Here is a 24,786-nt window from a genome sequence, read left to right as displayed (position 1 = left end):
TAGTGTGTGAAGTTGAGAGAAAGAGTGATTCACTCCGCTTGTTCTGAAGAGACGTTACTCATTACTCTCTTCTTCTCTCTCTTCCCGCTTTCCTCTCTCTCTGTCCGTCCATCCGTCCTAGGAAACCCCGTGTCCGCTGTTGTCACCTGTAATCTTTTTGTCATCCCTGCCTTGAGGAAGATGCAGGGCATTTTGGACCCTAGGCCCACCATCATCAAAGCGAGGGTAGGCCCCACAGGGCAACCAGGGCATCCTCACCTTCTGGCCAAGACACACAAAGTTCATCACGTCTTGAAGTATTTGTGGTCACAAAGAGTGTTTATGATCAGACATGTGCTTTTTTGACAACTTTTCAGGTTGAACATGTGTGATGTTGATGTCACTGTGATCCAAGCAGTTTTATCTCTGTCTCATAAGATAAAAAAGGTAGAAATATCAGTCCCTATCTGCAAAAAGGGTCCTTTATCTTCCTTTAAGTTCAGAAAATTAAATTCAGATCACTTCCTTTATGAATCCTGGGAATATTACGTTTGTACTTAAGTTTCAGGGTGCATCATTGCAGTCCATTGCATCTTAACTCATGATTTAATACTATTTTCATCATCCCCATGATACATATTTATGACCACCATTTTTTGCTCTGACTTGGCAGACAAACCAATCACAGCCCACACTGACCTGAAGGCCTGCTTCCCGGTCATGAATATTCATAATTGTTGAGAAAGAAAAAAACTTTACAATATCATACAAATCCAGCAGATGCAGCTTGTGTCCCCAACTAGCATCATCAAGTAAGAGGTCTGGTCGCTTGCCATCATGGGTGCTATCCAGAGGGCCATACTACATCATTTGCAGTAATAAAGCAGTTAGAAATCAACTCCAATGCATTACTGCCACTTAGTGGTGGGACTGATGGCCTGAAAGCACAGATGTAGCCAGATAATTTCCCCTCAGCAGATGGCATCAGACCCAGGTCAAATCCTATTTTGGAAAAAACCTCCACGTTTGCCAACAAAGCTGGACGGAGCTTTCTGCTGCTTTCCATTTAGCTTTTTGTCAATTGGTAAAAAAAATAAAGTTTTAAAGATGTACAAATATGTTTGGCTGATAACATTTTAACCAAGTTCATTATATTTTGATGATGGTCCAGATTGGGTAACTGTAACTACTGTGCTGCATTCATGTGCTGCAAAGAAATTTTAATATAGAGGACTTCCCCAGTTAATGGACATTAAACGTTATATTAAATGTTAAATGTTACTGAGTGCAAAGCTTCACCAGTCTGCAGTCAAATTTTGCGATGGTCTGCACTCTACCAAGAATCTTCCTGTTATTTAAGCCTTCATTGGTGCCAGGATGGTGGGGTTTGCCACATGGGACAATAAAACGAGTTCCAGAAAGTTTTAGAGAAAATTATCTGAAAGTCAGTTCAGTATATTTTTCTACTCTATATGAATTTTCTCAATTTAATGACACGACATCCATCTTACATTGCCATACCATTAGAATGTGCTTTCTGTGGTTTTCCTCCAGTTGTCTTGCGATGTGAAGTTGGACCCTCGCCCTGAATACCACCGCTGCATCCTGACATGGCATCACCAGGAGCCTCTGCCGTGGGCACAGAGCACAGGTAACAAACTCAATGCCGGGACCAAACAATACTCTGAAAGATGCTGAAAGATATGATGGTTCACACATAGACTTAACTCTAACTGATTAGACTCTTTACTGTTGACTGATTTGTGAAATGTATCATTCTCTGTCAGGCAAGACATCCCAGGTAAAGACAGTTAATTAGTTAGATAGGATGCTTTTTGAGATACAATTTCACGTCCAGTCCATAAAATACTCCAAAGAAACACACTCACTGAAATGCAGTTACTTCATATAAACAATATCTCACATTTTCCTTTTTAGATGAATATGTGATGCATTTTCTGGCCATGTTAGAGTTCATTTTAGCCAGGAAAGCTTATTTAGTTGGGTATATTGTTGTTTAGTCAGGCATATTGGTTTAAAACACTGACCAGTTTTGAGGGTAGAGTAGAAATAATGACATTGATTACACTTGACCTTGATTATATATGAAACTGATTAGAGGCTGATTAGATTAGAGAGAGAATTGGCTTCTGCAGTCTTTTAATATTAGCCAGTATGACTATGAAAATTAAAATAACTAATATGTCCATCTGCAAAACTATATATATTTTAAGCTTAGGTTTCATTGTGATGGGATGAAACACACACACAAATTGCTGATTTCCCTTCCCCATGGTTTAGAGCTTTGATTTAAAGTATTTTCTCCCCTCTGTCGTCCCCTCCTCACTGCAGGGAACCAGGTGAGCAGCAGGCTGATGAGTATGCGCAGTGCTAACGGGCTCCTGATGCTACCTCCCAAAACAGAGCAATACGTGGAGCTGCACAAGGGCGAGGTGGTTGACGTCATGGTCATCGGCCGGCTATGATGTCATCACAGAGGGACGGAGAGTCGGCGTCATATAGCGAGGGTCGGAATGGGTGGTTCACGGTGCATGTCCACATATCATTGACTATTCTGTAATATGCAACGGCACAGCTAGTTTTTATTGATTTGGATAACGTTGAGGTATAGTCAACATCTTGATCACAACCTAGATACATATGAAAAAATTAATTTAAAAAGATTATAGTATTTCAAACAAAGAAAATATAACTTTTAATGAAAAAATCTAATTATAAAAAGAGATTTATTCTGTAATATATTATTATGATTATTCTTATTATTATTATCATTATTCTTCTTATTATCATTATTATATTAAGGCAACTTTGTTCCTTTCATTGCAATTGCTTTGTGTGTTCAATGCTAGACCTTATCTATAGCAGTAGCATTTTAATAGACAGCTGTAGGTGCCTGCCAGGACAAAAAAAGAAAATTATTATTTTCTCATCTTTAGTGGAAAAAAAATAATCTGTTTTTTGAAAATGAAGAAAACATTGAGGAAGACTCCAGATTTCCCACGGTGCTCAGCTAAGAGGAAGAGGGAGGCACATTAAGGCCACTTCCTCTTTTGAGCGCCCATCTAGGTGACACTTCTGTTTTTCTCTCATTAGTATGCATCATAATGGCTTCACAAAGAGCTTTGCTTGTTGTTTATCTTGTGAGTCTTGTTTATGTGCGCAGTGCCAAATGCCTGGGCAGGGGAAGAGGTGATGTCGGGAGAGGGAGGGGGAGGGGGGGTGGGGGGGGTACACCCCAATCTGCCCAGACCCTGAAGCTTCCTTATATTCACGGTGACCAGGTGTAAACTCTGCTCCGAAACCCCCACCCCACAAGGGGCGAGCTGAACCTGGGAAAAATAATCTTTTATTTGATCAACTATTTAAGAAAAAAAAAAAGAAAAGAAAAGAAACAGCTTCTTTAAGTGCTGACAGCCTTTTTAACCAACTTCACAAAAAATGTACAGAAAAAATAAGAACCATATTGTACAGATATATGTGACCAGCACTCCTAAGGAAATTATTAAGCAATGAGGAGACATTGAACAACGCTGTACTATAACATTTTCTGTAATGATATGAAACTGATGAAAGAGACTAAGATAATAAAAATCCTTGATCATTATGTAAAAAAAAGTTCTTGTTGGGTTTCCTTTTTTAATAAAATATATCTAAAGAAATAAAAGTGAATTTCTTCTTTGGCACTAAAAGTCGAGAACTTAGAGAAGTGCATGGATTCTGAATGAATGAATAACGGCCTCTCCTCGCGACACATGAGGTGTATCTGCATTAATGTGAAGGTTTTCAGAAACAAAATATTTATACTCAGCGCAAACATTTCCATAGATTAGACAAATAAGAAACAGCTTTATTGCAATGAATCGCTTCAAGGTAAAAGATCCTTTCCTGCCTCTCTTTCCAGGAACGTAAGTATTTAAGAACTGGCAGGAGAGAGCCTAATGAGGAAAAGAGGTTAAGCACAGAGGTGTCAGAAAGGATTAACCTAATAGAAAATACAGCAGGAAAAAGGCAGCTTCAGGCTTTGGTGAAGATATTTCGGAGGCAGCATGAGATTAGACAGTTTCTGTTCTGCTCTGCAAGGTGAAATGACAGTAGATCCCATTAGCTAGTGATGATTAATAGTGCTGTGACAAGAACTTAGTTAAATTCATCTATGTGAACGTGCATATGGCGCGGTGAATATAAAGGGATCAGTGTGAGGATGAATGTAGAATTTAACATCAGTGTTTTTTGTATCCTCAAGTGTAATTTGTGTGTGTTTATTTATTGAGAGACAAACTGACAGAGTATCAAGAGATTTATTGAGCATTTTATCTCTGAGTAGCCCACGAGTTTCTTATTTTCCCACAGATATTAATCTAATTATTTAGGTCATTCATACAAAATAAGAATTAAATGGACCCATCACTTGTTTTGCCCTCTGATGAGATAATAGCTCAAATATTTGAGGGCCAGTTAATTTTGAAGATACAATATAAATTACGGCTGCTGTATATTCACCAATTGAATAGACTGTAGGTTTGTGAGTGGGTTAAGTACTTTAACTGAAGTACTGTAAGAAGAATTTTGAGGTAATTGTGCTTTTGAGTGTTTCCATTTTATGCTCTTTTTATTCTAGCTAATTACATTTCCACTCAGGTTGATTTTGAGTTTGCTGAGTTACATGAGATAGACAAACTTCATGAACTAATATAATATAATAAGAATCATGGAGATATGAGTTGTCCTGCCCTTGCAGATGCAATACAATTGACAAAGAGTTTGAGGGAGATCACAGTCTCTTCACACCCATGCAGTTCTCAGAAGCGGTCTAATCATGCATTGTAAGTGAAAACACTTGTATAGTGTACCATGCACTGCACTATACTTAAGTACAATTTTGAGGTACTTGTACTAATTGAATAATTCCATTTTGTGCTACTTTATACTTCAGTGGCAATTACTGTACTTTTTTTCTGTACTACATTAATCTGACCACTTGTAGCTTTCATATTATTAATACAAAACATATTAAGATGTATTATTATAAGCTACCCAGCAGTATAGAAAGTAGTTAGCTCTACCTTTACTGCAACATTAAAGTGATGCTTACATATTAATGCACCAATAATTATAATCCAATATAGGCCTAACACACAGTATAATATCCTGAAATGAGCCATTCTAGATAATGAGTACTTTCAGTGGTGCAAAGTAACTAAGCACAGTTACTCAAGTACTGTACTTAAGTACAATTTCAAGGTACTTGTACTTTACTTGAGTATTTACACTTAATGCTACTTTATACTTCCACTCCACTGCATTTCAGAGGGAAATATTGTACGTTCTACTCCACTACATTTATTTAACAGCTTTAGTTACTTTTCAGATAAAGATTTGACACAATGGATGATATAACAAACTTTTAAAATACAACACATTGTTAAAAATCAAACCAGTGGTTTCCAACCTTTTTGGATTTTGATGTCTTACAAAAAGCAGTGTTCAGATGTCTGTGAGTTGTTAACAGCTCCACCAAATAGTGATTTTTCCCTCTAAACTTCTCACATGCTTTCATTTCAATAAATGTTCAAATGATCCAATATTTCACCAAAAATCAAAGATTACAGAAAAATTACAAACGCTGAAAACAGATTTGTGTATCAGAACTTTGTTTTTCTTCTTTCCTCTCCCATTAATCATCTCACAACCCCTCAGATTTATGTTATGACCCTTTAGAGGGGCCTGACCCCTAGGTTGGGAACCACTGGACTAAACTAGTTAACTGTATATAAAGTAGTTGAAACTAGCTCCCCCTCCAGCAGCTACAACAGTAACATGCTGCTCTAACACTGATGCTTCAGTATTAATAATCTAATGATGTCATATATAATAATATATCAGTCAGAGGGACAAAACCACTACTTTTACTGCAATACTTTAACTACATCAAGCTGATAATACTTTTCCTTAAGGAGGATTTTTCATGCAGAACTTTTACTTGTAATGGAGTAGTCTACTTTTACACTGCTGTATTGGTACTTTTACTCAAGTAAAGGATCTCTGAGTACTTTTACCCATGGTACTTTAAGTATATATTGAAGCTAATAGCCTGTTTATCTACCTTTACCTACTTAAAAATTAGAATGCATGGCTGTTGTTTTGCTTATTTTACTTAAGAAAAGATCTGTGTAATTCTTTGACCTCTGATAATCACCCTTGAAGTCCCAGCTGCAGTTTGTGAAATACTGTTATTACATGTCCGACAGAGGGGTGGCGCTGTAGAGTCGCACTGTTGCCAGGGAGACGACTCAAAACACCAGGCGCAGTTTCACAGCAATGGCCACAAGTGTCCCGTTGGTGCCTGGACAAAACTCACTGCAGGGGCTGGACGCGGTCCCGTGAAGACGGAGACAGAGCCTGTGCTGTGTTATGACCACTTTCTGTTACTGAAACTCACATTTCAAGAGCGCTGGATTTTAAAGGAATACATGATTCTTGCCCATAACCACACAAGCCATCTTTGAAGTGGTGAGTACTCGCAGTCAGTTACGGGACAGCTAACGGTTATTACCGTTAAGCTACGCAGTTGACTGTTAGCGGTACCAGGCTAGTGAGCTAATTTGCTTGCTATTGTTACGTTAATGTCCAATTATACACATAAACGTGTATTTTTCTAAATAAGTGCACCAAACCTACTGTTGCAGCCGTGAATAAATATGCTACAGCGTTGTTCTTTTGTTAAAGTTTGACACAACGAACAATAAGATCCTAAACAGCAGCTAAACAGTTGAAGTCGTCGCATCATGAAATAGGTCTAAGCTACCTTAACTAACCTCAAGCCACGCCAGCAGCTGCCAGTTGTTAAACCACAGAAGTATGACGAATGAATGAGACTATTTCTATTTTCACCCTCTGAATATGTGCATGGAAGTTAGCTAATAATAGTCAAGGATGTGGTGGTGGAGTTAAAACCCACAGAAATTCAGTGTACACATCATTTAAGTGACCAAAGCTACTTTTATGAAAACAAATTCTGGCAGAGGTGGAGAGTAACTGATTACAACTACTACAGGAGCTGTAACTGAAACATTATACAAGCACTTTTATGGGAATATTGTAAAATCTGTAATTCACTGAGTAGATTTTTGATCTATTTGGTGAACAAAATGCAGAGTATGACACAGCTAGCAGGAAATTCCATGTTAAATTGTGATTAGAGCTGTAAGGAATTCACTTGTAAAGACATTACTGAAAGAAAAGACCTCATAAACTTCCCTGAAGAAAAGATCAACACTTTGAAGGGCATCACTCAGTTGTACAGTGAGCATGCCTGTTTACAGTGAGCTGTTCAACAAGTATATGTGACATAAACATGACTTCTGCATAAGTGACTTAACAGTATTGCTGGTGAAAGATAATCTGGTCCCCTTTCCACCAGCGAATCCTCGGGTCACACTACCTCAGAATGAGTAGCACTTGTATACAGTAAGTTAATTCAGGACAAGTGGTGGTGGCACAGTATATGCTGCATCATTTTACCCTCCAGTATCATCATGCACAGCAGCGGCCAAATCCGACCCTCCGGCAAAAATATTCAGTGAAAGCTGAAGTTGTGACTTTCATAGTTCACATCAAAAGTTTAACATCATTTTTCACAAATCTATTGTAGATAATAAATTAAACACAAGGCTAGTGTAAATCCCAATGAATATAATCTTGTTACATCTAATACTGGCCACACACCAGGAGAGGCCTTAAAAACATGGCTCTGTGATGCTAATAGAGCAGTGCATCATACTGAAATTATGTCTAATAAAGAAATTAAATTTTAATGTGTGATAACACTGAACACTGTTTTAATTCCATAAGTTAAGTGTATTTGGCCATAACAGATTTGTTGTCAACCATAAAGGAAACAGGCCGCTGTTAATCATGTGTGGATAACCAATAAAGTACGTCTCTGGTCTCTCAAGTGCAACTCACAACTTCTTTTTTTTTAGCCAAATGAGTATTAAAATTAGCTATTAGCCCTGAAAAATGACATCTGCCCTCTGATATAACTCTAAATAGTGTTATAAATCAATTTTATTCTTAAAATAATACAAAGAAATATACAAAACATATAGGCATGTGTTTCCACTGCACCAGTTCCCCGTTCCCCCATGAAAAATCCTAAAAAACAAAAAACACTGGCCCATGGTTGAATCTAATTGCTGACAAATGCTATACAGTTAGCAGGCTGGCTGATATAAGCTTCACTGTCACTGTATAATCACATCACACAATATGATTAGCTCATAATTAAGTTAGCATAAATATTTCACTCTCTATGATCTTGCAATGGCCCTAAACTTATTCCACATATCTATCCAACACCAAACTTTACATATTTCCTTGTTTGTTATGTCTAGGTGTGCACATGTATTCATCCTAATTCCTCTACACAGGTGTCCCTGTCCCAGTATCCCTCCCAGTGCTGTTGTGGCCACTGAGCTCGAGTAGAGCATGAGATCCTAGGCTTAATTAAGCCCACAGGAACAGATGGCCTTCTGGCAGTCTCTGCTGTTTGTCAGCCGCCGCTCTAAACGGAGCTAAATGCTTCCATAGGGGAGGGGTTTGGGAGCTTGGACCAAGAGCCGGGGAGGGGGGGGATAGACCTGCCAGACGTAATTAGCTGTGGGAAGTGCGTAGAAGAGGGGGGAGGGCTGCCAAGTGGTGGTAGGTGAGTGTATGAGTGTATGACTGACTATATGACATAAGCCTCAAAATACCTTGAAAGCTGTGTTTATCCTTATGGTACTTGATGGTTTTTTGTCTATACGCACAGAAGGTTGTCTTTAACTGGGATGTACTTTAGTAATGAGGGCAGTTCAACATGTAAATTATTAAATTTTTCACATATCTGATCCCTGGAAAAATGCATACAGTTATGTGTCAAACCTGTAATGTATTTAAGACATAGCAGATTGGAGAGAGAAGCCTGTCTAAGCCACTGCATGGTATTTAAACAGAAGCTAATGTCATTATGTAAAAGATAAAGACATGCTTATAGCTTACGAGATATGTACCCTTGTTTTTGGCCTGTGCACTTTCACTCCTTACACAGTAACTGTTCTTGCTTAATGATTTCTGTAAACATCTCTGTCATACAACCAAATTTGCTAATCCAGATTAAGGCACGTAGAGTCCTTAGAATAGATAGTAATCCACAGCAATCACAGCAATAGCAGATCAGGTAGTAGTAATTGTAGTAGTTGCGTGTCAAGCATCACATTCAAATGCAACATCTTTATTTAGAAATACGTAGATAGGCTACTGATGGATATTTCAATTAAGCTTGTTCATGAGGACGAGACAGTTGGGAACAGGTGTATCCAAGCACAGGGCTGGATGACGCTAAACTGGAGGGATTTCAGGTGACTGAGGGCAGAGAGCTTTCCATGTTAGGAGTTAGATTAGTGGTGTGATTGATGAGAGGAGGAAGGAGCAAATGTTACCCTGATCAACAAGCAACCAACCGGAAGAAAGAAAAAATTACAAACATATATTAATGTTAATATTTTTATACATAAAACATAGCATGACTGTGAGTTTGTAAAATATATCAATATGTATTGAGAAATAAAAAAAAAAAAATATTTTGTGGAGAAAAAGAAAGCAGTTTAAATATGAAGTCAACATCTATGCCTAAAGAGCTGAGTTACACTGTTACCACAATTACACTGATCTTGACAAAGTTAGTGAAGGTCAGAAGAAGTTAATTACTAATATCTATTTAATTATTAAATAGATAAGGAAACTATTTAAGGAACTACAACTAGATAAAGAACTATTTAAATTTAAAAAAATGAAAGAAATTAAATTAAAAGCAAAGCTGTATATGTTATATTACCTTAGACTATATACATGGATTTTACAAATGTTTGTGTGAATACAAAAATAATGACTTGTGCCAGCATTTCATATTGTGGTGAAATTGTGTCAAACTTTAAATTAACATTGACATTTGAGAGTCTTCAGCTGTAATCAGTATGAAGATGTTTTTCATGGAAAATAAAATAACTCCAACTCATTCACCAGTTCATCATTGTAACCGGACCAAGACCACCTCTTCAATCTTCAAGGTCTCAGCTTGGTTGTTTTGGTCCACACCCGAGTCTGATTGCTGTGCTCAAATCAGCCAAAATAAGTACGCCAAGGGCATAAACACTCCAGGGTTTGATTCAACCGAACAAAACAAGGCGAAGACGCTCTAAGTTGTCAGTATGTATTAGGTGGTGTGTATCGCATCTGAGAGTTAAACTTTTGTCTGCGGTTTCCTGAATAAAAGTGAACAAGAAAAATTAAATATTAACACTCTATTTGTATTTCAGGATGACTGCTCACAGAAAGAACATCCTCTGCTGGCATGATATGGCCCCTGATTTGAGCAGTCCCAGCACCGGTTCCTCATAACACTCAAGCAGATCTCCATAAACTCTGGGTTGGTTTGAACTGGTGCAGCAAGGATGATCACGTCCCATATGAACGGTTTTGTGCAAGAGCCCTCTGGTCAGGCCAAGAGCCACAGGGAGAGGGCGGTGGACTGTCCAGGGGAGGAGGGTGGCCTTGTCAAATCTCAACACTGCAGTGCACAAATGGAGAGGATCCAGCACTACCAGGAGGAGCTGAGGAAGAAGAGAGAGGAGGACAGCAGGGCCAAACATGAAATCGACCCCAACGCTTCACTGAGACTCAAGAAGCTGTCGCAGAACCCTAAAGTGGGCATCGACAATCCCACCTTTGAGGGGAAGGAAAAAGCCAACAAAGACGTATGCTCTCAGGATCCTGTAGCCGGTGAGTCTAGATGAGGAGAGCGGTGAGAGTTTAGGGGTCTTTACGGGGGTCAAAGTGGGTGGAAGGAGGAAAGAAGGTTACAAAGGAAAGGAGCAATGCAGACCTCAGAAAAGAAAAGGGAGTTGTGAGGTTTTACAAAAACTAAGTGAAAACAAAAGGAGTCAGAACAATGACTATAGAGGGGGCAGAGGGCCATAGTGGAGGAGGGTGATGCGTTTAGCGGCTGATCACCATTTCCCAACTGTTGACTGAAGAGCACAAAACCCATAATTGGTCACAGGAAAATAAAAAAAACCTTTGATTCATTTGTTGACTGTACTGACAACAAAAGATTTAATAGTGTGTCCACAAACAAATGAAATATTTTAAATTGATTTCAGTCATTTGGCAAAATCCACTGAATTTGGTTGATTACCAGGATTTATTGCAGTCAGTTATTTGACTCACACTGGGTCTTATTGCGTCAGTGTCTCGTGAGAACAGGAGTCACGGTTGCTTATTAGTGTAAGATGCCCTTGTAATTTTCTGGCTCAAAACCCAGGAAGATTGCTTAAAAACATTTGTCACGGCTCAAGGCGGAACAACAGCAGTGATTTTCCCGGGTAGAACATGCAAATAATCTCTCTTTCTTACCAACACATTAATGTATGATAAATACACATTGGTAGTCAGTTTGAATGGGTCATTGCACTTTTTCCAACCTTACTCTGTGATCCTGCTCCCAGCCTGGTTTGAATAGACCGCTTTGATATGAAAATATCAAGCATGCATTTCTGTCGGATTGCTGTGCAGTTAATATTATTATTACATTGTTGGATTTCTAGGCCCCTCAACAATTAAATCTGTGCTTCTCAATCTAGTTGACAATACATATTACTGTAGAGTGTCAGTGTCATTGCATTAACGTTCTCAACAAGAAAATAAACCTATAAAATGACAAAAACATATCCATACTGTCTGCCAGGATGAATCTCCTGTTTAAACGCTGCAGAAGTGTAAGTCTGACTAGAATAAAAACAAAGATTCTTGCATGCAGGAGCAACATTCTAGTCCTCTATTGCAGTGACCCACACTTTGGTTTCTTCGCATCGCTGACTCGAGGAGAAAAGTCTGGAAAAAATGTCCCACTAAATAGAGTCCTGCACACCGGAAACTGGAACTGGAATACTGGGTCTAGTATTTCTAGACTTAAAATGTTTGAAACTCTAAAAGTCAACTAAATCTCTATATGAAACCAAGAAATAATAATAACGAAAAATTACTAATAGTAACAAAAAATGTTAAACCTATTTTCCAAGAGCGTACCAGTAAAATTTAGTGTTTTGACTATGTCTGCCTTACGATACGGGAAGACTTGAATTTTCGACCTCTGGAGAGGAAAATCTGCAATATATGGATTTGGATTATTTTCACAGTGCCAGCTCACCCTTGTTGTGGCTCCACCTCTGTTCAGCACTACAGTTGTAGACTCAAGGCTTGTATGAAATAAGATTATCGATAAACCACAATCTGGTATTAAGAGGTCAAATGCAGGTAGAGTGTGCTGGTGAGAACGTTTGACATTACAGACATAAGGAGATTTGGCTGCTGAACAACACTGCATTCACAAGAAGTAAAAACTTCCTGACTTCTGTCATTCTGCCCCCTGTTTTTCTCTTTGCTGTTTCCCTCGCTGTCGCTGCCTCTTTCCCAGAACTGGAGGAGTTTCTGCAGGCTCTGAAGTGTGTGCAGCAAAGCCTGACTGACACCCAAAGCCAGCAGGATGTGGAGCTGGTACTGCAGCTCCTTGCCAAGGAGGACTTCAGGAATGCCTACTCCGTCTACAGCGCTGTGTCCCTGCAGATGAACAGAGTCAGCCCCTCCTCACCTCTCACAGTACAAGCACAGGACCTCTGCCAGGAGGTACGCATAGTGGTCATTTTGCAGCTGCCGTTTTCTTCTTTCAGCTTGTTAAAGCTGAAAACAAACATTTTGCGGGGAGCACTGTGCTGCAGTAAGAAATTACGGGAAAGCAACATGGGGTTCAGTGTAACCCTGCTGTTAGTATTGCATCAGTGGTTAGTTTATTCTGTTGGATCTTGTAAATGTAAGTAGTTTTAGTGTCCACAGCTCCAGGAAAAACTGAATCAGGGAGAATCACCACAATTCAGACCTGTACCTCATGAGACTACAGTGTCCACAGAGGAGGCAGCTTGTGCATAAAGGTGCACAGATTGTACTCGCCAATTTGTGGTTTGGACCTTGTTTCGCTTATATTTACAGGCAAGCAGCTATGTGAGTAGAGAAACTGAGTGAACTCGGTGGAGCATGAGAAATCTTTGCTTAAGGTGATGATTAATTCACCAAAGCTGCCCAAAAGACAGCCACGCCAGTCTGATTAATTATGAAATGTAAATTGTCTTGTGGTTAACAAAGTGAGTGAAAACAAAAATGAGGGGATTTGTGGGATCTGGGCCATGCATGAAAATTGAGTGAGCTGTAAAAAAATAGTTGAAAGAGGCACAGGTTGGTTTGTTTGGAAAAGAGACAGGGAGAAGGGCAGGAGAGGATAAGATGACAAAAGGGACAAGGAAGGATAAGATGGAAGGCATGAAGTGCAAGTAAGGTTTAGTATTCCGGTGGTTGTCAAATATATAAAACATCACAGTCTTTTTTTATTTGATTTCTGCGTTCACCAGCTGTCTCCCGAGAGTGACAGAGAGCAGGAAACCATCTGAGTATTCAGGTTGGACGAGGTGGGAATCTTACACACCTCACTTCCTCCTTGACACAACATGAGCCGGTTGATCCCTACTGAAGCAAAGCGACAGTAATTGACTTGTGTCCCAGCAGAGTCAAGCCTCTGCAAGTTGAGTGCTCAAATGCAGCCTGTCACACACACACAGAGCCCAGTCCTTGTAGAAAGACAGAAATTGTGATATGGTTTGCCACAAATTAGGTAAAAGCTCTATACATCTATGACAGGCTACACCCACAATAGCCACTTCATTAGGATTAGTGTCAACTCCTGATAGGTGTAACATGAAATAATGTAATACAGGCTTTTCAGCGCAGTCACACTGGTGCAGTGTGATTTTTAGCTGATGGCTAGATGTGCAAGAGTCAACCTTGTTTTGAAGAAACAGGCTTCTATGAGCTGTGTAGAGTTCATTCAGAGGGCATCCAGCAGCAGTGCTACTGCTAGAATTGTTATTCCAGTCTTGACAGAAGTGGTTTGAAGATAGAGGGGCTGGTTGAGATGATCTGTTTCGCCTCTCACACACACACACAACACAGCACACAGCACGTTGTCTTCCTGCGGACAGTGAATCGGTGCGTGCACTCGCCCACCAGGCACAGCTCCCGAAGCGCTTAACAACGCGCAATGGTTTGAGCTGCAGTATGTCTAAACTAAGTGGCTGTGCTGTGTGACACTCAGATTGGCCCGTGGGTAAACTAATCTCCCAACAGCCCGTGGGACTGGCTGAGCGGCGCAGCACACCGCAGGAAGGAGGCCAGGATATGGACGGCCAGAAAAAGAAACTCCAGCAGCTTACAGCAGTGTAGGCTGAGGCGCAAGCGCTGCTGGAGGGGGGGAGGGGAAAGTGTGTCACCTTGTTAGTGAGAGCTTCGATTAACGTAATGGATGAAGTAAGCTCCAAACAGGAGACGAAGAAGAGGGAGAGGAAGAAAAGACAGAGAAATACCGAAATGACTGCCGTCACACATGAATAAAACAAGCCAAGCCACAAACAATAGCATCTTCCCACCAGATGACAACACAAAAACCAAATGATTAAAATAGAACCGTATAACAAAGAGAAGGAAAGAGAGGGATAACAATAGAGCAGAGTGAAGCGTAACGTGCTGTAGTTCACATACTTTAGGTGCTTTCCAAGTGTATGCTTGTTAAATTTGGTTAAACTCACCCACGTCCACCCGAAAACACACACGAAGAAGAAAGAAAATGAATCTGGTGTTTCGGATTGTATAACAACCAGTTGCTTTTCGGCAGGGAGATTATGGAGCACCTTTCCGTCTGGATTGGAATGTGAAACCCCACTGTGACTTAGTAGAGGATAGCAAAATACTTTGTGTCCACGTGTGTGTGTGTGTGTGTGTGTGTGTGTACATGCACGTGTTCTTATTTGCGTGTATGCATTTGGGCTTTTATTTTTCCTGCAATCATGTGTAGACCCCTAAATCTTTTCTTTCAGCTGGCTTGTTAATGAAGAGAGCCAGTAACATGATCATTAGAATATATGCCGGTTGTGTATCTAAACAGTTTCTCGGCTTTCTGCAATTAGATATCGGTGAAACTTGGTGAAAATTGGAGGTTAAACCTGTTATCATGAAGAAAGTTAGCCGGTCCAAGCAAATAAAACAAGTAAAGTAAGATTGAAGTGGGGTATTATGGGATTTATGGAAAGTAGATAGTAGTAGTAAGCTAGACCTTGCACTACATGACAGATAATGAACTATATGCATCTAGATAATAATATGTTTTGCTCAAGGACTTTCATTTATGTTTCTAAATTTAGTAAACTACGATAGCTGGAGAGCAATTCATATTGTTGGAAAACAAGGCATAGAATACGAAACTTCAATGTGACAAAAATGTCCTTGTCAGTTCAGTTTTAATATTCCACTCGTGGCCTTGTGAGGTTGCACTGCTCATTACATGCTAGAAAACTTGGATAGATGAAAAATGGAGAGTCAACATTGTTACTCTTGTATCCTTACTGCTAGTGGAGCAAATTTAAAAAGTTTTGCCTCATCAAAAAGATTTAAGTCACAGTTTTAGTTAGCTGACTTACTTCAGTCTTAACTTGACTCGGGATCTACTGACTTGAGTCTCAAAAACGTGAAAGTGAAGTGAAAATATTCAAGATTTTTAATCTGATAGGATTTTTTATTTGGAAAATTTCCAGATAAGATTGAAAATTGTTATTAAAGTCTTCATTTGTTCTGAGTTGACTTTGTTCATAGTTCTTATCAGCAGTCATACAGCTCTGTTTGTGTCTGTATTTCTGTTCAGGTGCAGAAGATTCTTCAGTCCAGCCAACAGAAGGAGGGTTTGGAGCTCAAGGCTCTGCTCACCAATCCTCATCTCCAGGTCAGATTTCATCTTGCCAGCTGTGGCTCATCATATCTCCCTTCAACCCACAATATGATTAACACTAGTGTGGCTCAGCCAGCGTGCAGAGCCTTACAGGCCAACTCATTTATTTAGTTAATATGTGGATAATTGGAATACTGGAAATGCAATTAATGTTATACTGTATTAATTCCAATAGGGTAATTGTTTCTCTTGCACCTTCCACTGGGAGGTCAGAGGTCAGGGTTAAGTATAGAGTAGTTCTTAACTATGAAAGTGAAAAAATGGTACTTACCAGCTCAAAGACAGCAGAAGGACTCACTTTGTCACCCTGTTGCCCTGTACTTAGTTAAAATTCAGACTAAATGACCCATTGCTCCATCATGATACTGTGCACTATACATCAGGAAAGAATTAAAGATATAAAGCCGGCACTTCATTAAGGAAGTCATAAGGTCAAACTGGCATCCCTTGAGCTGGCTGGAATTTATTATTTGGTTCAAGGACACTTGAGGGCCAGATGCCTGCTTTACAAATTAAATCTTAAATGACACATTCATTCTGTCTGTTGTTATTAGTTGTTACATAGAATGTGCAAAACTCAGTTTTTTCAAGGTCAACTAGTCCATGTTTGATTCAAAAGATTAATGTAGTTTGTGTATTTGTAAATTTGGTTGTAGCGTGGGTCAGCCCTCTTGGTAATGAAAAAACATGATTGGTGCCTTCTTTAAGTGCTTGTCAATTTCTTAAAAATTAATTTAAGAAACATAAACTTTATTACATTATCAAAACAGTTGTTCTAAAACATTAGCAAAAAGGCAAAATATCTGTCCTGAACCAAGTTTAATTTTGGCTGTGACCTGTTTAGTAATGATCTTACGGTAAATTGCCGAGGCTGCTGTTGCCACAGCTGACTGGACAATTTAGATGCTCCTCTTAGGTATGCCACGTGCTCCATCTTTAAGGAAAGGATTAGACATCACAGGAACAGGCAGGTCACCTCTACAGCTGTGTAAGGAGTTGCATTACAAAAAGTCTTGATATGCAACAGTGACAAGACTTGGTTTTGGTTAAATTGCGCACCTGTGTGGCTTCAGCTGCTGATTCTCTACATTTGTCAGCTCAAGCTTCAGTAATTCTTCTGTAGAAAAAATTGTAGCCACATTATCAGACTGTCATCGTCCATTAGCGAGGCAGAAAGGTGAGAAAAGACCTCAGGTGGATGACTCTGGTGTGATTTTACGGTTGAGGGTCCTGACAAGGGGGCGCCAGGGGTCTGATGTTTGACCCATGTGACTGTGTGAACTACCAGTCATCCATTGGGCCGTTAACCCCTCTAATGAGTCGGATCCATATAGCCAGCGGAGGCGGTGTGATGTGATGTGAGCTTGCCTTGTGGCACAGAAAGTGGAACAGATTATGCTGTCTCCTCTGCGGGGAGCAGAGGATCACATGAGTCATCCTGTAGTCTGTGCTGGTAAACAACCTTACACCCAAAACTAATGGAGACAGGTACATGTGTGAGAAGGGTACGACCCCCTCAGGTCCACTTCCTGCCTTTCTGTTTTCTAGGACAACGTTTCCTCACGAGCAGGGAAGCCAAAGGTGTTTGATGATTGATGGCGGTGGATCCTGACTCCTAAATGCAGGGGGAGATTAAGAAGGATTGTGTGTGTGCCAAAGCTTAGCCTGGCCTCCACTCTCTCAGGTCCCCTCCGCTGCAGGATAGAGAAACTAATTTGGACTGACGGTTATTAATTGTGGGGTACAAAGCACCTGTCACACTAAATGAAGTGAAGGACCAATCTGTGTATTATTTCTGGCTTAGAGGTGGGTTTGCTGACTGGGGTCATTAAAAAGATGAGGGGTCGGTTGGTTTCAGGTAGCAGGTGCACGTTAAAGGGAAAAGGTCTGGAAACTCTTTCGGTATCTTATTTTCCATCAGTTTACATCGACGAGTGCAAACCACTTAACAAAGTTGTGTCACTTTGTAAACCAAACTACGATCATTTTCTTTCCATGCTAACAATAGCAGTTCTAAAGAGCAGCATGTATGAAAACCATTTATTTTCTCATCCTCACACTGCCTCCTCTGTTATTCCTGTATGTCTGTTTCCATCTATTCTGTGTTTGTAAAAATTCTGTACGTACACACTGTTTGTCTGCACGCGTGTCTATGTTCTGTATGGTGCGTGTGTGTGTTTATGTGGCAGGCACTCATGCAGGTCCATGACAGTGTGGCAGTGCAGGAAATGGAAGAGGAAAACGTGACCCAGTACCTCGGAGAGACGGTTAAACTGGTGCGACTGGAGAAGACCCGAGACACTCCACTGGTGAGACTAATCTTATTGAACCACTCACACCTGCCGCCATCACTGTGTACTTACATTTATAATGTTTCACAGTCTCAGTCATTTAAAGGCAGTGTGTAAGATTTAGTATCATCTAGCGGTGAAGTTACGGTGGCAGCAAAACTCCAGTGTTTGGTTTGTCCATTCTGGGCTACTGTACAAAAATGGCAGTGCAACATGGCGGGATCCGTGGAAGAGGATGGCTCCCTATTTAGATATAAAGGGCTCATTCTAACCTAACAAAAACACAACAATTCTTATTTTCAGGCGATTATGCACTAATTAAAACCTACTTATAATCCATTTCTGCCAAGTCCATTCCACTAGATGCCACTAAATTCTACACAGTGCACCTTTAAATTGCTTTATGTTTTACAATCAACTTACAAAAGGTGCACTTACAGTTCTTATGTAAGCTGAGAGGAGGATAGTTGTGTACACATCCATAATCGTATGTTGGATATAATTAACAGTACAATGAATTAGAAAAATGTCCACACAGTGTTCAAATTGAGTTATTGAAAAGGAACAACAACAAAGCAGGAAGACAAATGAACCTGGGAAACATTAATGGATCATTAGTGTCCATGAATATTGTGTTATTGTGTGTAAGTTGTTGAAATAGGCTTCACCATGCTCCATCCACCTCTCACATTTATCACCTGGGCGTGTCAGTGTCAGTGTATCTACAAAGCAGTCAGTATGACACCCAATTAGAAACTCTGGTAATGGCACAATGATGTTCACATCTCTTTGTATTCTAGCTGTTGCCTCCTCCCTACATCTCTTTATTCTGTGTCATTTTAGAGAATATTCTGGCTTCTGCTTTGAGGTTTTATTTCATTTACATATTGATTACCCCATCTGTTATTTCCCGTCATTTATATAAATTCTGCATGTGCGTGTGTGGCCCTCAGGGTGCGACGGTACGTAACGACATGGACAGCGTGGTGGTGAGCCGCGTGGTGAAAGGTGGGGCGGCAGAGAGGAGCGGCCTCCTCAGTGAGGGAGATGAGATCCTGGAGATCAACGGCGTTCCTGTTCGTGGGAAACACGTCAATGAAGTCCATGACTTACTGGTGAGGACCAGGAGGAGTGGTGTTCAGTAACATCCAGTTTAGAGGAATGGTTTGATTGTTTACTGTAAATCATGGGAAATTTCCTCAGTTACAACATTATCTTGATTTGTAGGAAACTTTTAGAACTTTTAGAATTCTTGAATTATGCACATTTAATGCTCTAAAAGGCATCAAAATTTATAAATGGAGGTTTTACCTTTTTGAGTATAATTTGAATGTATAAAGTATTGAAAGATTCTTTAAAATTTAAAATAAAGCCTTCTGGTAAAGACAAGGGCATCATAGTCACTGTACATCATTATATATCTTCATTTTAAGAGATTGTTCTTATCAAACTGCATAGCAATGAAACATTGTTAACCGTTTGAGCTCCTAAAAGAATTTTGTTTAATAGAAATGCAGTCCCTGTCATGTTTAATTCATTGCATCTCATCTTTTCCATCAGCAACAAATGCACGGCACCCTGACCTTCCTCCTCATCCCCAGCTCTCAGATTAAACCTGCCCCTCACAGACAGACGGTGGTAAGTCTCTAATGATGTGGGTGCGTGTGTGTGTGTGAAGAAGCCTGTCTGCAGTGCATGCCACGCCAACCTTGACGTTGTAAACCCTGCCCTCAGATGCACGTACGAGCTTACTTTGACTATGACCCATCTGATGACCCCTTCGTGCCGTGTCGGGAGCTGGGCCTCTCCTTCCAGAAGGGAGACATCCTCCACGTTATCAGCCAGGACGACCCCAGCTGGTGGCAGGCCTACAGGGACGGAGACGAGGACAACCAGCCATTGGCTGGACTCATTCCAGGTAGGCATCAGACCGAGTATGAATATCAATATGTAATTTATTGCTTCATAAGGGCAGGATACAAGTGGAAGGATATATTGCTACTAATACAAGAAATCTAGAAGAATCATACAGTAAAATATATAATTATGTGCTTTGTATGTTTTGTAGTGTCACAATTTTTATATTCGTATACAAATGACACGTAAATATGGAGTACAAAACTAAATTACACAGTATAAACTGTATAAACAAATACACATTGCATACAAATCATACAGTTGTTTATTGTACAACATATATCATTCTTATGCATGTTCTTTGCACTTTGCCTCTTCGTCTGGTATATGTGTCATGCAATATGGAGCAACAAGATGCATGCAAATGAGGTAGTGCAAGGCAACATGTTTGTATTTTTGGTGAAAACTGGGTCTTATACTCAAAAGATAAAGCAGTTATTCCATCAGTAAAAACAAATGAAATGTGACACTAAAATAAATACAGGTAATATTGCTGAACAATTAGAATAAATATGTTATTTATGCATATTAATAAATATTAAATTGTCCGACCAGTGCGCCTATAGTATGTAGGTCAACATTAAGAACGTTAAAGAATATCTAATCAAAATAATGACCAAAATTGAATATTAGTAAATAAAATCCATGATACACATGTAAAATAATAATACTTAATACCAGTGTATCATAATGCATAATCTACATAAGACAACCTCTCATAATATATATCTATATATTGATATATCAATAATTTGCTCCTAATAGTAGGTGGCAGTACTATCAGGAAAGTACTTAAAAGTGTGACTAGTAAGTACCCTGCCACTATCTGAGCCATCCTGGCGGGAAACACCACCCATCTGGCATGTTGAGCTGATTAAAACAAACACTTAAGAATTATTGGCATTTACTCTTTGACCTGTTGTGGACGATAGAAATTGAGGTTAGACACTGGAAATGGAAAGCGATATTTTTTGCCTGTTCCTTGACTTGTCTGGGATGTCTTGGAAATCTATGAATAAATAATTCTATGTTTAGAAAAGATTAAAGTTTGGAAATGTATCGGTTTGTAGTTTTCATCTTGTACATAGTGATCCAGTCCAGGCAGCAGTGCATGTTTATTAAACACCATCCAAAATGTTTACATCCATTAAAATTTAAAGTGGAAATGAATATGGGCCTTTGGAATAGAAAACAAACTGTATTTGTGCTTTTATAGTTACAATATTGGATATATGAGAATATAACTGATTAGTTTGTTTGCGGTTTTCTCTCTCAGGGAAAAGCTTTCAGCAACAGAGAGAGACCTTGAAGAAAAGTATAACAGACAGGAGTCGAGAGCAGCAAGGTAAGAGCGTTATGTTGAAACACACAAAGTTGGGTCAGAAATAGATATGACTCAAACTCAAACATTTTTCATTAACTCTGATTCACATAAAAATAGAATTTGTGGCGTCTAGATGGTAACCAAATGAAATGATAATCCCCCTTTTAAAACGCTTTTTTTTGTCATTTCTCCAGGGAAGCTTTGGTATGTAAAGAAAAGCAAGAAACAGAGGAAGAAAAGTGCATCTACCTTGAGCAAAACTACCGGTAAGACTCTACTTTTCCTTTTTTTTCTCTGTCTCTCAACAGCAGCTGAACAGTTTGAGAAGCGGGTTGCAGATCTGTTAAGAAGCTATGCACTTATCCCACAAAACATCTCCTACTGTCGCCGTTCATTTTTCACCAGTGAGAGACTGCTTCTGTACTGGGCAGCTTCCAAGTGTCAAAACACTGTCAGTATTTAACCCCACACATTAGCTGGAGACATGTCGACATTGACATCTCCCAGCAGCTTGTCCAAACTCAGTGTGTCACAGGTCAGATTAGCCCCGTCTTCGCAGAGGGGATCAGAGGACACACCAGCAGGTGCCTAAATGGCTTGAAGGAACCTGCGGCGTTATTTGTTCACACATAGAAACACACAGACAGATAAACAAACAGCTCCAGTAGAACTGCTGATAGTAGAATGCTGTGGTCGTGTGTTTTTGTTTGTTCAGCGACATATATGACGCAGGAAAAAGTCTTGATCCACTGCAAAACTTGCAGTGAATAACATTTATAGTTTGTTTTTATCGATCTCCATATCCCCTCACTTCTTTCCAGCCTCTGCAGAGAGGTCAAAGGTTAGACTTTGTCACAGAACAGCCTGAGAGTTAGAGGGGATTTGATCAGGTTGATCAGGGATTTTTCAGCGGGACATTAACCCCTCCCAAACTCTCTCTTCAGACTACGATGACATCCTGACCTATGAGGAGATGTCCCTTTATCACCAGCCTGCCAACCGTAAACGTCCCATCGCTCTGATTGGTCCCACAAACAGCGGGCACGATGAGTTGCGTCGGAGGCTTCTGTCCATTGAACCGGAAAGGTTTGCAGTCGCCGTTCCACGTAAGTCCACAAGTTGTCAAGGCCCGGGGACGCGGTTATTGTCAAATACTGTATTCAACTGAATTCAAGATTTCAAATGTGAGACCAAACTAGTATTGTGATTCTGCAAAGAATTCAAATCATTTCACATTAAACGACACTGCACAAAAAGCTCCAATTACCATTTCTGTCCTAGAATAAAATGTACGAACTTAAAAGAGACTTTACGTGCAAGTTTAGCTTTGGGATTTTTTGCGAAAGTCAAATCCAACCTTTTTTTTTTTATCCTTTTCATGGCTCAGACACAACCAGAAACGCAAGGATACACGAGCGGAATGGACGCGAGTACCATTTTGTGAGTCGGCCTGGTTTCGAAAGCGATATGGCAGCAGGGAAGTTCATCGAGTCTGGGGAGTATGAGAAGAACCTGTACGGCACCAGCACCGACTCAGTCCGACACGTCGTCAACGCTGGACGCATCTGTTTGCTCTGTCTGCACACCAGGGTAGGACGCCTTGTTAACCTTGTTCCTGTCGGGACGATTCTCAGCATTACATCTGTCTAAAATGTTGATTATAAAGCTCATTTTATCCCTTTGTCTTGATTTTAACCCTTGTGGCCAGAACATAATGACCCCTTGTCATGTCCTGAACATAAATCTCAAATAGCTGTTTTTGTGTTTTAGAGTGAGTGAACTTAAAACCATAGTGGTGTTTGTTTTGGTCTTATTTTAGTCCTTCTTCTTCTTTCTCTTGGTCTCTCTTCTCCTATATTATATACTTTAATGTCTCTGTTCTTCCTCCTCTCAGTCGCTGCGGGTGCTAAGATCGTCCAACCTCAAGCCCTTTGTCATCTTCATCGCTCCTCCTTCTCAGGAACGACTACGCACCCTGCTGGCCTCAGAGGGAAAATCACCAAAGGTATCCACTGCAGTTCACTCTTGGAAGTTAATAAAATGATGCATGCAGTTATTTGCATAAAAATATGACATCCTTTAGCAAATTTAAGCGTCCGCCAACATAAAAAAGAGTCACCTCCTCTTCTTCTTAACTTCTTAAACTGATATCTTGTTTTCTTCGCGCAGCCAGAGGAGCTGAAGGAGGTCATTGAAAAAGCCCGGGAGATGGAGCAGAATTTCGGCCACTTCTTCGACGCGACCATTGTGAACACGGAGCCGAACCAGGCTTTCCACGAGCTGCGCAGGCTGATAGAAAAGCTGGACACTGAGCCACAGTGGGTGCCCACCTCCTGGCTGTGCTAGAGGTCACAAGGTCTCACTTCAGGGAGCCTCAGGGCAGGAGGAGGGAAACAGAAGAACAAAAGTGAATGTTCCTGGGGGCATGATTGGAAAAAAAAAAAAAAAAGGAAGGACAGTGGTAAATTGTCACTGGATTTTCACTTGCACATTCTCCTCGTTTGTAGAGGAGGTGAACATTAACCACATGTTGCAGGGATGGACTCAAGTTTCTTACATTTCTTCTCGTCGGTGTGTCTTGTCTTTGTGGGTGATTTTTTTTCTTTTTTTTTCTTCTTCGTTTTCTTCTTTGTTGATCTGACAGGTTTATGCAAAGTCATTTATCAAACAAATAGAAATACTTCTATCCTATTCTTAAGTTATTTAAAATTGTAAATACATATTTTCTAGACCAAAGGATCAAATATTTTATCGTTACATTTTGTGTGTGTGTGTGAATATACAAAACGGTACGCTCAGCTGGGAGAGTGTAAATGTCACAAGAAGCGCTCGCTAAAAGTGTCTGCAGTGTGTGACATCTTCCTGTCAGAGATACAGAAGAAAAACTTGTACTGCGCAGTTTTGGGTTGCTTCCTCTGCACCAACGTCAGTATTATTTTGTTGTTTGTCTTGTTTACGCTGTGATGACAGTCCTCAAATGAAAGGTTTTGTCTCTGACTGGTTATCATTACTATCAGTATATCATGCTGCAAAGTACTGCTGAGATTGATTCGGGGGTTTTTTACCAGTACTATATGAACAAGACACTATATTATCAGTTAGTGTAACTCGAAACTGCATTGAGTCTTTGCCGGGTACTTACATCATAAGCACAATTCTGGAAAAGAGTGTTAATAAAATCAGATACATATGTGAATGACTGGTGTATGTATATGCTCTGATGTATCTTGGCAAACTGTGTATTCTTACATCAGAAGAAATTGTATTTTAAATTAGCTTTTATTATCACAGAAACGCACTAATTCAACTCTTACCAATGCCAAACTAAAAATAAT

General features: G+C 39.9%; 2 protein-coding genes and 1 long non-coding RNA gene across 4 annotated transcripts in view; 2 read left to right on the top strand and 1 right to left on the bottom strand.

The window, feature by feature from the left end:
* Positions 1-2,677, top strand: part of gphnb (gephyrin b) — a 94,219-nt gene extending 91,542 nt beyond the window's left edge. The window contains 3 exon segments of the mRNA XM_042391392.1: positions 122-225; positions 1,534-1,630; positions 2,332-2,677. Coding sequence (XP_042247326.1) covers positions 122-225; positions 1,534-1,630; positions 2,332-2,465 — 335 coding nt within the window. The 3' untranslated portion in view covers positions 2,466-2,677.
* On the bottom strand, positions 174-7,590 carry LOC121882890. Its single transcript, XR_006092179.1, has 3 exons — positions 6,816-7,590; positions 1,501-1,608; positions 174-261 (listed from the first exon to the last, which is right to left on the bottom strand). It is a non-coding gene; the product is annotated as an uncharacterized LOC121882890 (long non-coding RNA).
* On the top strand, positions 6,274-24,647 carry pals1b (protein associated with LIN7 1, MAGUK family member b). 2 transcript variants are annotated; one of them, XM_042391387.1, is made up of 14 exons: positions 6,274-6,510; positions 10,356-10,818; positions 12,512-12,720; positions 15,836-15,913; positions 18,121-18,228; positions 19,164-19,325; positions 19,771-19,848; positions 19,945-20,128; positions 21,404-21,472; positions 21,646-21,717; positions 22,396-22,557; positions 22,839-23,041; positions 23,346-23,456; positions 23,621-24,647. In XM_042391387.1, the coding sequence occupies exons 2-14, from the start codon at positions 10,491-10,493 to the stop codon at positions 23,795-23,797; spliced, it is 1,941 nt and encodes a 646-aa protein (XP_042247321.1). In that variant the 5' UTR covers positions 6,274-6,510; positions 10,356-10,490; the 3' UTR covers positions 23,798-24,647. The 2 variants fall into 2 exon arrangements, with proteins under 2 accessions (XP_042247321.1, XP_042247320.1); XM_042391386.1 differs by having other exon boundaries at positions 18,109-18,228.
* Positions 24,648-24,786: the final 139 nt, after the last annotated feature.

The sequence above is a fragment of the Thunnus maccoyii genome, chromosome 17 (assembly GCF_910596095.1).
Source record: "Thunnus maccoyii chromosome 17, fThuMac1.1, whole genome shotgun sequence".
NCBI classification, from domain to species: domain Eukaryota; kingdom Metazoa; phylum Chordata; class Actinopteri; order Scombriformes; family Scombridae; genus Thunnus; species Thunnus maccoyii.
Note: the sequence above shows the minus strand (reverse complement) of the source record. Positions and strands in the feature narration are given on the sequence as shown.

What these genes read in the sequence shown, in the direction of transcription:
- pals1b (XM_042391386.1), top strand. Translation starts at nt 10,491, where the DNA reads ATGATCACGTCCCATATGAACGGTTTTGTGCAAGAGCCCTCTGGTCAG. An exon ending in CTCTCAGGATCCTGTAGCCG is followed by an intron (nt 10,819 to 12,511) that starts GTGAGTCTAGAT and finishes CCTCTTTCCCAG; the next exon opens with AACTGGAGGAGTTTCTGCAG. An exon ending in CCCCTCACAGACAGACGGTG is followed by an intron (nt 19,849 to 19,944) that starts GTAAGTCTCTAA and finishes CCCTGCCCTCAG; the next exon opens with ATGCACGTACGAGCTTACTT.